This window comes from Lycorma delicatula, chromosome 7 (assembly GCF_047948215.1).
Source record: "Lycorma delicatula isolate Av1 chromosome 7, ASM4794821v1, whole genome shotgun sequence".
In the NCBI taxonomy this organism is placed as follows: domain Eukaryota; kingdom Metazoa; phylum Arthropoda; class Insecta; order Hemiptera; family Fulgoridae; genus Lycorma; species Lycorma delicatula.
In genome coordinates, this window is record NC_134461.1 from 31,476,521 (window position 1) to 31,490,786 (window position 14,266).

A 14,266-nucleotide genomic window follows, 5' to 3' on the forward strand; every position below is an offset into this window, starting at 1 on the left:
CTTACAATTAGATTAACAGAAACATTTCACTTGTGTTTCCAATTAAGCTAATCTTCACGTAATCTAGAGTAAAATTTATTTCTATGAAACAAAATAAACAATTTCTATATTGTATAAAGTTCAAAGGGATACAGGAGAAGAAAGAATGTGCTAACCAAAAGTGGTTGGAGAAAGGAGGAAGGGCACACTGAAAGAATGAAAAAGTATTGGAGAACTAAAAAAGTAGCCAGAAAATTAACTATTCTACGTGATTCTTCAGTGACTGGTGTAGGAAAAAAGATCATGACAGATTTCTTAGTATTCTGTAAAACAACATTAGAGTTAAGTATTATTTAATTTATTTTTGAACACGGATTATTTATTATTAGAACTAATGAGTCTAATTAAAATATAAAAATAACAGCAGCAAGAAAAAAATAAATAAATGAATAAAATGAATTGTTCATTTCAGTAGCAAAATATGTAAAAAAAACTGAGGTCGAATTCACAATTGTAAATCTTTGGTGTTTTATTGTTATTGTTATTAAAATTATACTTCTTAAGTATTTTCAAATGTCTGTAATGATATTATTACAGGAGTATTACAGGATATTATTAGTACAGGAGTAATAAAGTTAGAATGAAAAAAATAAATATAAAAACAGTGGTTCCCAAAGAAGAAATAATCAGTTTTCTATTCAGTTATTTACCATACTTTAAAAAGAAGTAAATCAAAGAAATTCATTACATTTATTTTCTTTCTTCAACAATGTAATGCAGATCTATGTTAAATACCATTATTTAAATATTTCAGTGTCATAAAAAAGTAACTATTTCAGACCCTATTTACCGAGTTTTATCCAAACTACGACTGAAGTTTTTTTACATTTTTACTATATCATGTCCCTCCTAATATTATTCTACTTTAAGATACTTGTGATTTTCACAGATATACCGAGCACTTATATAATCGATGTGTCTGTGTTTTGACAATGTACAGTGTTATTTAACTTAGTTTAACTGATAAACTAGTACTTTAAAACTGGAAAGGTCATTTACCAGTTAGATGGTTCACTTTTACATATTAAAAAGAACCATGTTTTATCCTTTGTCCATCCAAATTAAAAAAAAACATGTATAAATATACTTTGAAAACCACTGGTTTCACAACACAATAATAATGGTTTATCTAATATTACTTATTTTTAATACTGCTACACAACTAAAAACAATGTATTATATATAGCTAATCTCTATTTCAGTACTGCACAGTAATTTATTAATAATTACAACATTTTACAATAAACAATTTGAAAAAACTTTAGGCTCATAAGGCAGAAACTACAAAGAGTAGTTCAACTACAACTTACCCATAAAGCTAATTTCAGTATCAACTTGCTGTGTTAGCAAGTTCAACATCTCAGAAATATTAGGATAATCTAGAAAAGAATAATAATGAACTCTAAAATTATAACAATTGGTTTAATATGTTTCCAAACTGGTCAGATTTATAATTAAAATCCAGCATTTTTTCAACTACTGTATCATTTCTTAAAGATCAGAAAACCAAATAACCAAAAACCTTTGCTCAAGTTCATGAGAACTTCTTAAGTTTCCTCATCTTAGAACAACAGAAGTTTTTTTACACCTATTTCTTTTTTTATTAGGCTAGGGAATTTGACTGGGTTTTATGATCCTTCCTAATGCCATCCTACAAAACAGAATATTATATCAAATTTTGTGTGTGAAAAATTCCATGCTTGATCAAGATTTAAACTCAGAGCCTCACTATGAAAGATGATTACATTATGCTCTTCCTCGGAGATTGGCAGATCTAGAGGGATAGCAAAAAGACATATATCTTACCCGATATAATAGGAACAAAATTCTTATAAATCAACCGTAAAAAAAATAAAATTGTTTATAAAAATAGCAGAATTTGATTATTTTTTGTATGTTAGTTCATACAAATAGAAATTTAGCATGTTTTTTATCTTAATATTTTACCTTTTGAAAAATTCCTTTCTTCAAATAGGATTATTTAGAAAAAAAAAGTATCAATAATAAAGAAAACTTTTCATCCATTCATTTTAAATGTTACAAAAGTAATTCAGCACTGCACAGAACTGTTTATTAAGAAACCAACAACTAATACTGTCAGCATGAATTTTTTTTGTCCAACTTCCAGTGCCAATTTTGTTAAATTAAGATTTTTATTATTTTTTCTTTAAAATTAATATAAAATATTTATTTTATTATTAAAATAGGAATCTGACACTAACTTTGATTTATTTAATTCAAATACATGTTGTTGTTACAGTACTTCTAATAAGGTATTTAGTAGACTGTATATAGGTAGATGAGTAATTTTTCTGAGTTGAATTAGCAACAGGAGTTGTTCCACGGGACAAATATGCACCCATTTTAGTTTTAGAATATTTACAAAAAAGTGCGTGGCGAACATTTGTCAGTATTTACTGCCACTGTGGTGTGTTTGGCACTACAATTGGAGTTGAAATATGTGACCATGATGGCATCATTATCTATCAGAATGTTAACAAGTTAGAGCAGCAGTAATAATAATAATAATGAATAATTTAATAAAAATTTATATAGCACAACATACAACTAAATATTTCTGTACAAATTTTATCTTAGATTATTATTTATTATTAACAATAATTTATTATTTTAAATATATATATTTATATATATATATATATACAGTTTAACTAATAGTAACTTAATAATAAAAATAAAATATAAAAATATAATACAGTCATTTAACTTTTAAATTATTAAGAGTATTGAGCAGTAACAAAATTATGAGCTATATAAATATGAGTACTTTGTAATTAAATGCAAAAAAATGTCATAATTAGGTCATCAGTGTTATACAACAAGGTTAATAATTTTTATCATTACTTATACAAAAAGTAATAATAATGTTCAATCAATTTTATCGCAGTATTAAAAATTCAAACATAATTGTTTGAAATATCATTCCAAAAGAATAACTGTTTACCTACTATTGATCTACTGTTTAGGATGTTTTGAGAAAATGATAACCACAGTCAAGTATAGGGGTCACCGTGCTCAACAAACAACCAATAGCATAAGAGAACAAACGAAAATCAGAACCATTGTTTTGATAATTAAGAAATAAAGAAAGTCCATTGACTAGTTAATACAAATTTCTAATATAAGAAAGAAAACTAAGAAAAAAACACAAAGCAAATAGATAAAATTATTATAAAGCAGGCACCTTTCAAAAAAATAAAGGTTCCTTATTAAGTGATTATTTTGATATGGTAGTGATAATTCTCCTGAATAATACTACATAAATAGCATATACTGTATTTCAAATTTAAAAGAACTAAATTTTTTTGAACTTTAAGTATCTTTTCAATTCTAGAATTTAGGTTCAACTTTAGACTATTTAGATACCTTTTTGTAGAACACTGAATATGCTGTGCTGGCTTAACAAAATTAATAGTAGATGCCCACGGTTAACAGTCTCTAGTTGCCAGTGAATGTAGGTAAAGGAAGTAGGATAATCAAATAAATATTTACTTGTAAGGATCAGCATTTTTCAAGCTGGAATGCTTAGGATTCATAACAGGATCAACATGCTAGACAAATTTTTGAACAATTTTCTTGATTCCAAGCATCTTCTCTAGCAAGGTGTCATGACAAGACACAAAGATTACAACAGGTTAAAAAATTTTCAGATGTATGAATATAACATCCTCCCATTGAAATATGCACATCTATTTTATTTATTTTTTTGTTACTTTATGAACTCTGTCTGGGCCACAAATCTAGATTTATTCTAATTTTTTAAGTTATTTTTTCATATCTGAAATAAATTGTAAATGTACTTCCATAAATCAATCAACTCTGTTACACATTACGTGTGAACATGTACATATAAACTGCACAACACTATGATATTATTTAATAAAATTGAATAGTTATGATAAAATCTTACACGTACATCACAGTTTCAGCTCATGTAAACAATCATGGTATTTCTTGCCATGAAAAATGATTTCAATAGCTCATAATTTTTTAGTTACTAATTTCTACAGAAAACAACATTATTTCTTAACAAGCTGCTAAGTAAGTCACGTGTTGTTACTAGTTTGATTTCTGTACGATGAGAAAAATGCAAGCGCTTTCATAAGTTGGTAGCTTTTAGAAATTGGTATATTACTATCATATAACTTCTTCGATGCTTTACAATCAACATAAAACCACCTGAAAGAAAGAACAAATTAAAATATAGAAATTGTGAATCCTGTATAATTAATAATTAAAACATATCTACTGTAGAGTTCTGTTAATCAGAAGTTTTTAAATAGTCCATTTCTTCGACTAAAAATTGAAGAATTCAGCACAATTCAAAAATGAAGAAAATTCATCTGGATCACCTGGTGCCTTATCAGGGGGCTGTTCAGGATGAACAGCTTTAAGGAAGGATCATATAAGTAACTGGATCATATAATGGACTAGGGTGAACTAGGGTTTCTTCCAATTAAGAAGGAAGAATCTAGAAGGAACTAAAAGGGACTCTTTTCTTAGAATAATGGGTTCATTTAACAATTTGTTCTTTTTGATACAGACAATGGCACCTCCAAAAAACAAAATAATTTTAAAATTATTTTAAATATCATTTTAAGACCAAAAGGCTTACTGGATCGAAATAAGAATTATAGAAAAACATTCATTAGAAACACTGTGCCATGAGTTATTTAAAGATTTTTTGAGATAGTGAGAAACACTTTTAAGAACAAAAAATGAAGTATAGGAGGTTGCAAGAGGAATCTCTTTCATATCGATGCATCTTTAACAACAGAGATAAAATAACAGATACTGGAAAGAGTTCAATTTTCTTCATCCATAATATAATTGATTAGTACATCTGTTACATATGATAGAGATCTGATTACTTTGAAAAGTTATTACATATTATGAAAAAATAAATTTTTTATGTCTGTTTGATCATGGAAGCATATGTTATTTTTTCAGCTTTTGTTATATCTTAGCCTTTCCATACACCGAGTGGCAATATTCGCTTACTGAACAATGTCCACAAGCAATTTTTACTAAAGTACTTTTATTTTTACTTTTTTTTGTTTTGTTTACTTTATTGAACTTTTCTTTTTATGGTCTAAGAAAAACAAAACAATATTCTCTTTTTCACATAAAGATCCTATAAAAATGATAAATCAGTATCACAATAAACTAAACATTTTTTTAAATCTTTAGAATTAAACATCTTATTTGGTTCATTAAACTTGATCAATTTTTATGATAATTAATATTTGGAATTATATTCTTAGACAGTATGAAAAAAATGAACAGATGAATTTATAAATTTATAAAATTGAAGAAAATACATACCAGTTACATTTTAGAATTGTTTGATCAAATAATGTTGATTCTGGACATAAGAAACTCTTCATTACAAGTCCATCGTCTGTAAACGCACAAACGTGGAAAACCTGTAAACAATACCATAAATAAGTGAACAATATGCTACAAATAATTATTTTATTATATTACAAATATTTATTAAAAAAAAATGTAAAAGACATAATAATATTATTGTAATGTTCATAGAAATTTATTATTACCAATAATAAATGTTAAAATTTAGATTTTGCTCTTAGTTCTTATTTTGACTATAAGGTGATTCTAACATAATTTTTCAACTGGAAAGAATCAGGAAAAATTTTACTTAGCTTTCCAAAGTTAAACTTCAAATAAATTGTTATTGTAAATTCCATACTACTGTGACCAAACAACTTTGATGTTCTTTCACACTTCTGCAAAACTTTGAACATATACTGTGCTTAGTATGAAGTTATGCACCACTACTAATATTTTTTTACTGACCTTGAATTAGCAGAAACAAATGTATTATGAATTTACTTTATAATTATATATTAAGAGGGTAGAATTTCAGAGGTTAGAAATAAAATCAAATGGGTTTATGCTTCTTATGAACTTACAGCATATGAACTAAATAAGAAACAGTTATGCTATATGCTGTATTGCAATAATACAACAGTTGGTGTTAAGTTCAGAACTTGTGAGAAAAGAGATAATTTAGTTAAGTAGAAAGTGGAGTATGCTGATTGTTCTTTTGCAATAATATTAAAAAAGTCATATTTCCAGAAAGAGTGTTCTAAGGCTCTTGCTTTTAATTTGTTATTTTGTTACTGAAATAACCAATTAGTATAGTATACTAGAAGTGAATTTATCATTCTACACAATATTATTTAGCTGTATATTTATTTTTATTGTACATTAATCAAACCATTAAAACAATATTTACATTCTGCAAAAATTGAGTTTTATTTATTCAACTATTAAAATATATGAGTATAGTATTATTTAAAATTATTTCAACTATTAAAATTTTAAACAGATTAAAAACAAAATAATAAATTAACAGTTCAGATACTAAATATATGAGTAAGTCTTAATTATATAACTGAATTTGCTGGTAAAAAAGTCAATTCTTACTCTTAGAGTGCCTGATTAACTTGGTTCATTGCAACAAAAAAAACCTGTTTAATTATACAAATATCTTTATGTTAACTGAATTTTTATTTTATTAATTTTTTTTTTCACATAAATAATTCATTAGTTTTATATTATTTTATTTGATATCATAGTGCCACAATTTAATATTAAAAAAAAAGAAGCTTTTTGTATATTCTTAACTAGAATGGTGAATTCCCATTGTATATTAAAATATCAAAGAACAGAATAATGTATTTGATTATGCAGGGTGCATGAAATGTAAAAGCATAACATAAGTCAATTGTAAATAAAATTCAAAAAGGTGAGATTGTATACTGCAGAGTTTTAGAAAAACAAAGTGCTGTCACTTCTGCTAGCAAGTACCAAAATAAGTTTTGTCATTCCATTAAACACTTTCAAGCATAATATACATGCACGACAGTCTTTGTATCAACAGAATTTAACTGGTAATTAGAATTGCTGTGGGGAAAACCTTCTATCTCAAATCTTTGAAATTACTACCACAAATTTCATAACAATTTATGGGTAGCATAAAAACAGTATTTTAACTATCACTTGTTTCAGTAAATAAAGCTGAAGAATTTCTCACTTGATATCCAGTTCAAAAATATAGACAAATATTTTACTTAGTATATTTTATGCTGAGTTTCTATTACACTATAGGCAACCTTATCTTGTTATACTTTCAAAACAAATTCTGAATAAGAATCTCAGCTTTAATTGACATAGTGAATAATATGAGCAATGCCTTACTCAAAATATTCTTTACTTAAACTACACAGCATTGAAGAAATAATAAAAAACGCTTGAAAAGAGAATGAAGAGATTAATGTTGGAGAAAGAAAAATAATTTCTTATAGCAATTTTAGTTGATGAAACATAGGATATTTACATATTTCAGGGTATCATGGAAGAGTGCAAAATGAAGATTGAATGTTAAGAAACAATAAACCAATGAATATCTATAAAAAGTAGAAAACAATACAGGTCCTTAGATATGATATTAACAGAAGATTGCCCAAGTGAAAATGAAATAAAACAAAAATATCAATGGATAAGGAAGCACTTAATATAAAAAATTAGTTTTTAATGTAAGTTGGAAATAAACTTGAAGAAGCATAATAAAAAAAAAAATGGATGTTATGCCTGGAGAGTACAAATTTGAAAATAGATAGAGAAAAATGGAAAAAAAAAGGTTGAAAGTATTAGAAGTCTATGGTAAAGAAAGGTAATTAAGTGGTCAAACAGAGTGAAAATTGAAATAATGAGAAGAGTGAATGAGATTATAAGCTAAGTTGGAAAAGTTTAGAATTAAAATGCCAAGGGATGAATACAACATTAAAGTGAAAAATTAACAGTGTCTTGCTTTAAACAACGATCAATAGCGGTAGTAGGATCAATAAAGCTGAAAGTTGATAGAGTGGAAATAAATAAAAGTTCAGATGAGATGAAGGGAAACGGAAGCTATCAAAAATTCAAATGTTTAACTGAAAATAGAGGAGAATGGTGTAGGCATGGTGCATGAGACTTCACTCAACCACATGATAAAGTTATAAAATAATTTTTTTTTTCATATTTGTAGATTTGTTGTAGGTTGATAAACCAGTAAAATAAAACTTACCATACATCCTAGATCTTCATCTGCATACAGTCCTGGAAAATGTTTCTGATCTCCACAGCTAAATGATGTTTCAGGTAATTCAACTCTTGATGTAAAATTATCATCATAGTTTTTATCATAACTGACTGGATAATATTCTTTAGGAGCATTCATAACACGACTTTGTCCGACAAGACTATATTTTGGACGTACAGTATTTTTTTCAGTCACTGGCATTTCAGTTGTAGTGGTACTTGTTGTCGATGTTGTTGTTGTTGTTGTTGTAGTTGATGTTCTTAACTGTTCAGATCTCATTTTAATTGCAGCAGCGAGTGTTTCAACGCTAATATTTGATGCACGAGATAAGCTATAAATTGAATGACCCATTAATAACGGATGAGGTTCAAATATATTAAATCCATTAATTATTTTTGGTTGTGATGGTAAAGTACGTACTGCTAAGGTGCTTGTTGGTACTAAATTAGCAGATAATGCTGGACCAGGTACTACTTGTACACTACCAGTTGCTGAAGGAGGCATGTTTGGTACTGCAACCTGTAAACAAAATAGAATTAATTAATATTAATAATAAAGCTAAGAAATTAAGAATAATTAATTCATTTAAACATCTGACAAATCATTAAGGTGGATTTTTTTACACAAGTGAATTCAGATTATTAAACAAGAACCACTCCTGTTAAATCTTTTATAACCTATAAAATAATTTATTTGAAACAATTCAGGAGTACTGAAGTTATTCAACAAACAAAATAGGTATGTCAATTATATTGATAACCTCTTTTTCTAAACAGGTTAAAGACATTAAAAAATATTTTTGTTAAAAGAGTGTAAAAAAATTATTACACAAAAAAAAATAACAAAACATAAATAAAAATAATAATAAATTTCTAATACATAAGATATGGGGTATGTAAAACAAACTGAAAACACAATCGAAGTGCAAGTGTAAAGGTTTCTAACCAAAAATAAAGAATAAACTACAGAATTCTGTGAAATTCTAAACAATTTTCCAAAATTTGAACAAATTGTTTATTTATTACTGAAAACAATGCAATCTCTGCATGCTAGTTTGAATGTTTGTCAGTACTACAAAATAAGGTTGTTAATTTTTATTTCGGTGGCACTGTGATACCCTGGAATATCTAAATTGAACTGCTTCAACTGTACATTGCTCACAGATACACATGTGACTAAAAAGATGCCATAAACACATAAAAACATTACATAGAGACAATGTAAATAATCCACATCATAGATGAAAGTCACAAATTCACCATTTGTCTTTGTGTTGTAAAATAATTTAATAATTCTTAAATTCAATACATGATTATGGTTAATGAAATCAGGGTATCATACACACACAAACACACACACACACTTATATAAAAATACACAACCATATAATAAATGAGAAAATGACACAATTTAAATCTAATACAACTTTTGATTAATTCACATCTTCATAACTGAAAAAAACCATCAGCAGCAATATTAGCTATTCTCAAAATAAATAATACCAGAACTACTCATGAGGATGACCACAAAAACAATGGAAAACATTATGACATGAGTATTTAAAACATTTTATTAAACAGAATTGGTTTAGATTGTAATATAAAATTGTTTAAAAAGTAATGTACATAAAATAGATAATCAAAAGACATAGAAAAGTTTTTTTTTTATAATACATGAATATAAATACAGCGAAGAAGGAAGTAGAGAATAACAACATATGATTCAGATGGAACTAACGATCCCTTAAAAAACTTTTATGACTAATTTAAAAGAATTATATTGTTACAATTTATATACATTAATCACTATCTAACATTTTTACATTTAAGTAACATTTTTAGTAATATAAAAAATTGTAAATATATCAAATAAAGATTTTAATTAAAGATGCCATACAAAGTGTTCAACTGGCTGGAAATTCAGCTTATAGCAGCTCTCTTTCACTTGAATAGCTATGATTTAATGAAAATATTATCTTTAAATAAAGCAAATTAATTAAATATATTAAAATTTGACAGAAAGGAAAATAAAAATAATCATAGCTTATTAACATTAATATTTTCTGATAATTCTATTGATACTAATCACAGATTTATCAAATGGGAAAAAAAATTGAAAAATATTTTTTTGTTTGAGTATGATACTGTAATCTGTTGTAGAAAAAACTGTTATACAGGAAATCTAGTGATTAAGATGTATTTGAAATGTAATATACCAGAAGAATGTTCAGACATGGGTTATCAAGTTTAAAACCAACTTTTAGGTACACTCTTAAAAGAAACTAGTGTAAAGATTATACAAGAACTTGGAACTCATAATAAAAGTGATGGATGGTCAAAATATTTTTTTCAGAAATTAAAATCTTTATTATAATCAATAATGATCTTTATTATAAAATACCTCGTAAACATTTTTTTCAAATTTTTCTTTTCATTTGTCACAATGTGATATATCTAAATGTGCATTTTTGGTCATCTTTAGTACATGTCTATCTTGAGAATAAGTTAATTAACAAAAACAAGATTTTTTAAAAACATTAAATATTTCTTTGAAAATAAGACTAGTAGATCAAAAAACGTGTTTTGATATTTAGCTACATTTTTTTAGTATTAAAATGTTTAAAAAATTTGTTTATTAGTAAAAACAATTTTTATACTAAAGATTATTACAATTTTTAATGCATGTACTAAAATATTGAATTTTTATACTACAACTGATTTCAACATACAGCAAAATCTATAGGTGTTGAAGGCAATTAGTAGTATTAGTACTTCCACACAATAGATAAAGAAATAAATATTTCATTTTGATTGGTACATGTAGTACACGCTTTTATAAGATAAGAATATAAATATTAAAAAAAAAAGCTACATGCTAAAAAATAGATAGTTAAAGCTCATATTAATTATTTAAATAAAAATACAAAAAATAATGCTACAGTATATACATTAATCATAAAAAAATTGTGTAAATTAATTAAAAATTTAAAAGACACTATTGAACATTTTTTAAGTACATATTTTTTTTATACTGAATAAAAAAAATCAGGTTTTTATTATTTTTAATTGAATTATCTAATAATTCATCAACAGAATAATATTATTTCTCTAAAAGATCTTTTAATTCAAAAGAAAGATGAAAAGGTGATAATCAGATGGCGCCAAGTCCGTGCTGTATGGTTGGTGATCAAACACTTCCCAACGAAAACGCTGCAGGAGCTTCTTTGTTACAGCTGCAGTGTGCGGCCGAGGATTGTCATGGAGAAAGACAATGTCTGATGACAACACTCCTCTCCACTATTCTTATTTGAATAAGAATAAGCGGAGGATGAAACACTGGCTAGGAGGACAACATTTTGGTACAGACATCGAGTTGCAGACCAGCGTAGAAACATGGCTGAAAACACAGGTGGCTCTGTTCTATGACAAGGGTATTGGAAAATTGGTACCACCCCATGATAAATGTCTAAATCAGAGTGGCAACTATGTAGAGAAACAGCGTATCTATGTAAGTCCTTGTTACAAATAAAAAAATTTTTATTTTCACTGTGGTTTTAATTTTGACACTGATCGGACCTTGAAAAAAAAGAACCCTCGTATATTATAAACAATATTAAAAATTTTGTTTGATTATGGAGGAGGGTTGTTTGATACTATACATACTGTGTTATTTTACTTCTTTACGCATAAATATAATTTATTCAACTGGCCAATAAATATAAAAATTTACCAATTTTCTTCAGAAGAGTGACACACTTTTATCATTATTTCTAGGTATGTATGATAGTTTTTTACATACATGTAGTAAGTAGAATGAAAAAATTACAGATTAATAATTATTTTATTCAGTTTATTACAAATTATGTTATTATTGAAGTAACAAATAATTTTGTTATCTCATTGTTAATAAAAATTAATTGTTCCAGTATTTGCCTGGAAGGATCAAGGAAAATTTCAACCAATTCTTTTATAAATTTGATCCTATGTTTTAACTTCAAGAGGGTTCTGTAGATACAATATTATTAAATGCAAAAACTTTCAAACGGCAAAAAAATTAAATTTTTCATCAGAAAATCTTATAGATTCCTAAGTTAACATAGTGTGTGTTTATATGCAAAAAGTTTGTTGTTCTAGTCTCAACAGTATGAAAAATTCACCTATCTCTCATCTGAAAAAACAAGCAAAGTAATAATTACTATACGCTATTTTCCCAGTGGTCAACTTTTTTAAAAACTGATCTTATAATAAGCATTACATACTGACAGAAAGCTGAATTTATTGGCAATGTAGACATTAGAAATGATTTCAAATAAGTTTCTGTGATAATTTCAAGCTGCTTAATTATTTCTTTCAACTTATATTAATTTTATGATTATCAATTTGGACATTCTTTTATAAATTAATTATAAAAAAGGTGAGATGAATAAAATGACCCATAAAATAAAGAGAGTAAAGGAGCTGTAACTAATACCACTGAATTAAAAAGGCAACATGGTGAATACTAAATCAGTGTGTTGATCTATCACGTTTTTATTTTAATTATAAATATTTAAGATTTATTTATTAAAAGAAAACAGGTATTAATAAGAGAAATAATTATAAATCTTGAATTATAGATAACAACAATAATTACATCCTTTAAATCTGCTCAGCAAAGGTGAGGATCATCTTTATATTCTATACTTACAATAATTACTTAAGTTTAAATCTTTCACAATATGCAGCAGCGATATGAATTAAGTGAAAACTAAATACTGAATGGAATATGGTTATATTTTTTGTTAGGAATAAAATCTGGTAGCTTGGTAAATTGACATACTGGTATTGTTTTTTTTTTGGGGCAAAAAACTTCCTTATCATTGTAGTGGATTTGATGAATGTTTCTGAGCAATTAAAATTTACAACAAAAGGCTGCATAACATACGCAATTTACAAGGTTGTGGTATATAATCAAGCAGCAGTTGCATCGTACACATATGGTGCATTTTCTGCTGACATCAGATACTCATAACCCTGGTATGTCTTAAATGCAATTGGCAGAGGACCATTTGTTATAGAAAAAAATCATTTTGGTATGTAGATGCCATAAATAAGGCCTGCATTTGATAGTATTAACATATTTGATGGTATTGTTTGAAAAATAAATATAAAAAATTATATGTAATAACAAACAAAGCTTAGTTTAATAAAGTAAAACCTGTTCTCTTTGTTCAGTTAAGTAGTATCAGCTGTAATTTCAATGGGGGTGAATGACTCCACAAGATAAAATGGTTAATGTTCTTAAAAGTCAGTGTCACTGCAGAGATTGCAAAAAAAAAAATAATACGCACGCATACCCACACACACATTCATTAAGTCATCCAACACATCTTTCTGTTTATATAGAAATGTTTATTTAATAAAAATACAACTAGTATAATTTGCACTGGGCAGTAACATATATCTTAAATAAATCCTATTTCAAAAAAAAATAAAAACATAATTCAATTGGTTAAAAAGAAAGTTTCAGGATGATGTCATAGATGATTATATTAAATTATTCTTCTAAGAGGAGAGTAAAAAATCATTATTTAAATAGAATTAAGAATGAAATTATACTAACTTACAAAATGATAAATAAAGAAATTATAGTTGATTACCTACAAACAAGAGTTGAATTAGTAGATATATGAGATTTCAGCTCTATTTTATGCAACCATAAAAAGTATCCAAAAATATTAATTAAAATTCCTATAATTACAACTTAAGTTGAGTAATAAAAATAGAAATTATTAGTTTGCAAAGAAGTTATTTTTTTTTAATAAATAAATTAAAAAAGAAAACTTGATTCAATCAACTCTCTGAGTAGTTATATAATGTGTAGTTTGGACACACATTTTTTAAACCACTAATGGAAAGGTTTGAGCTGGAAATTCTTTTTTTTTTTTATTAAGTTAATTACAAACCTGAATTCTATGTTCTTACTTCCTTATACGAAGTAAAGGAAGTATTGTGATCACGAAAAATTTTGGTTTTCAGATTTCAATGGAAATATACATTTTGACCAACCCTGAATGTATGTATGTATCTCGCATAACTGAAAAACAATTAGCTGTAG

The 14,266-nt window shown here is 26.4% G+C and overlaps 1 protein-coding gene across 1 annotated transcript in view; it reads right to left on the reverse strand.

Annotated features, from left to right (window-relative positions):
- Positions 1-3,305: 3,305 nt before the first annotated feature.
- The window catches only part of mtg (mind the gap), a 350,491-nt gene continuing 339,530 nt past the window's right edge, over positions 3,306-14,266 (reverse strand). The window contains exons 5-7 of the mRNA XM_075370917.1: positions 8,156-8,689; positions 5,386-5,486; positions 3,306-4,239 (exon numbers count right to left, since the gene is read on the reverse strand). Of these exons, the coding sequence (XP_075227032.1) occupies positions 4,107-4,239; positions 5,386-5,486; positions 8,156-8,689 (768 nt within the window). The 3' untranslated portion in view covers positions 3,306-4,106. The remainder of the gene's footprint in view (positions 4,240-5,385; positions 5,487-8,155; positions 8,690-14,266) is intronic.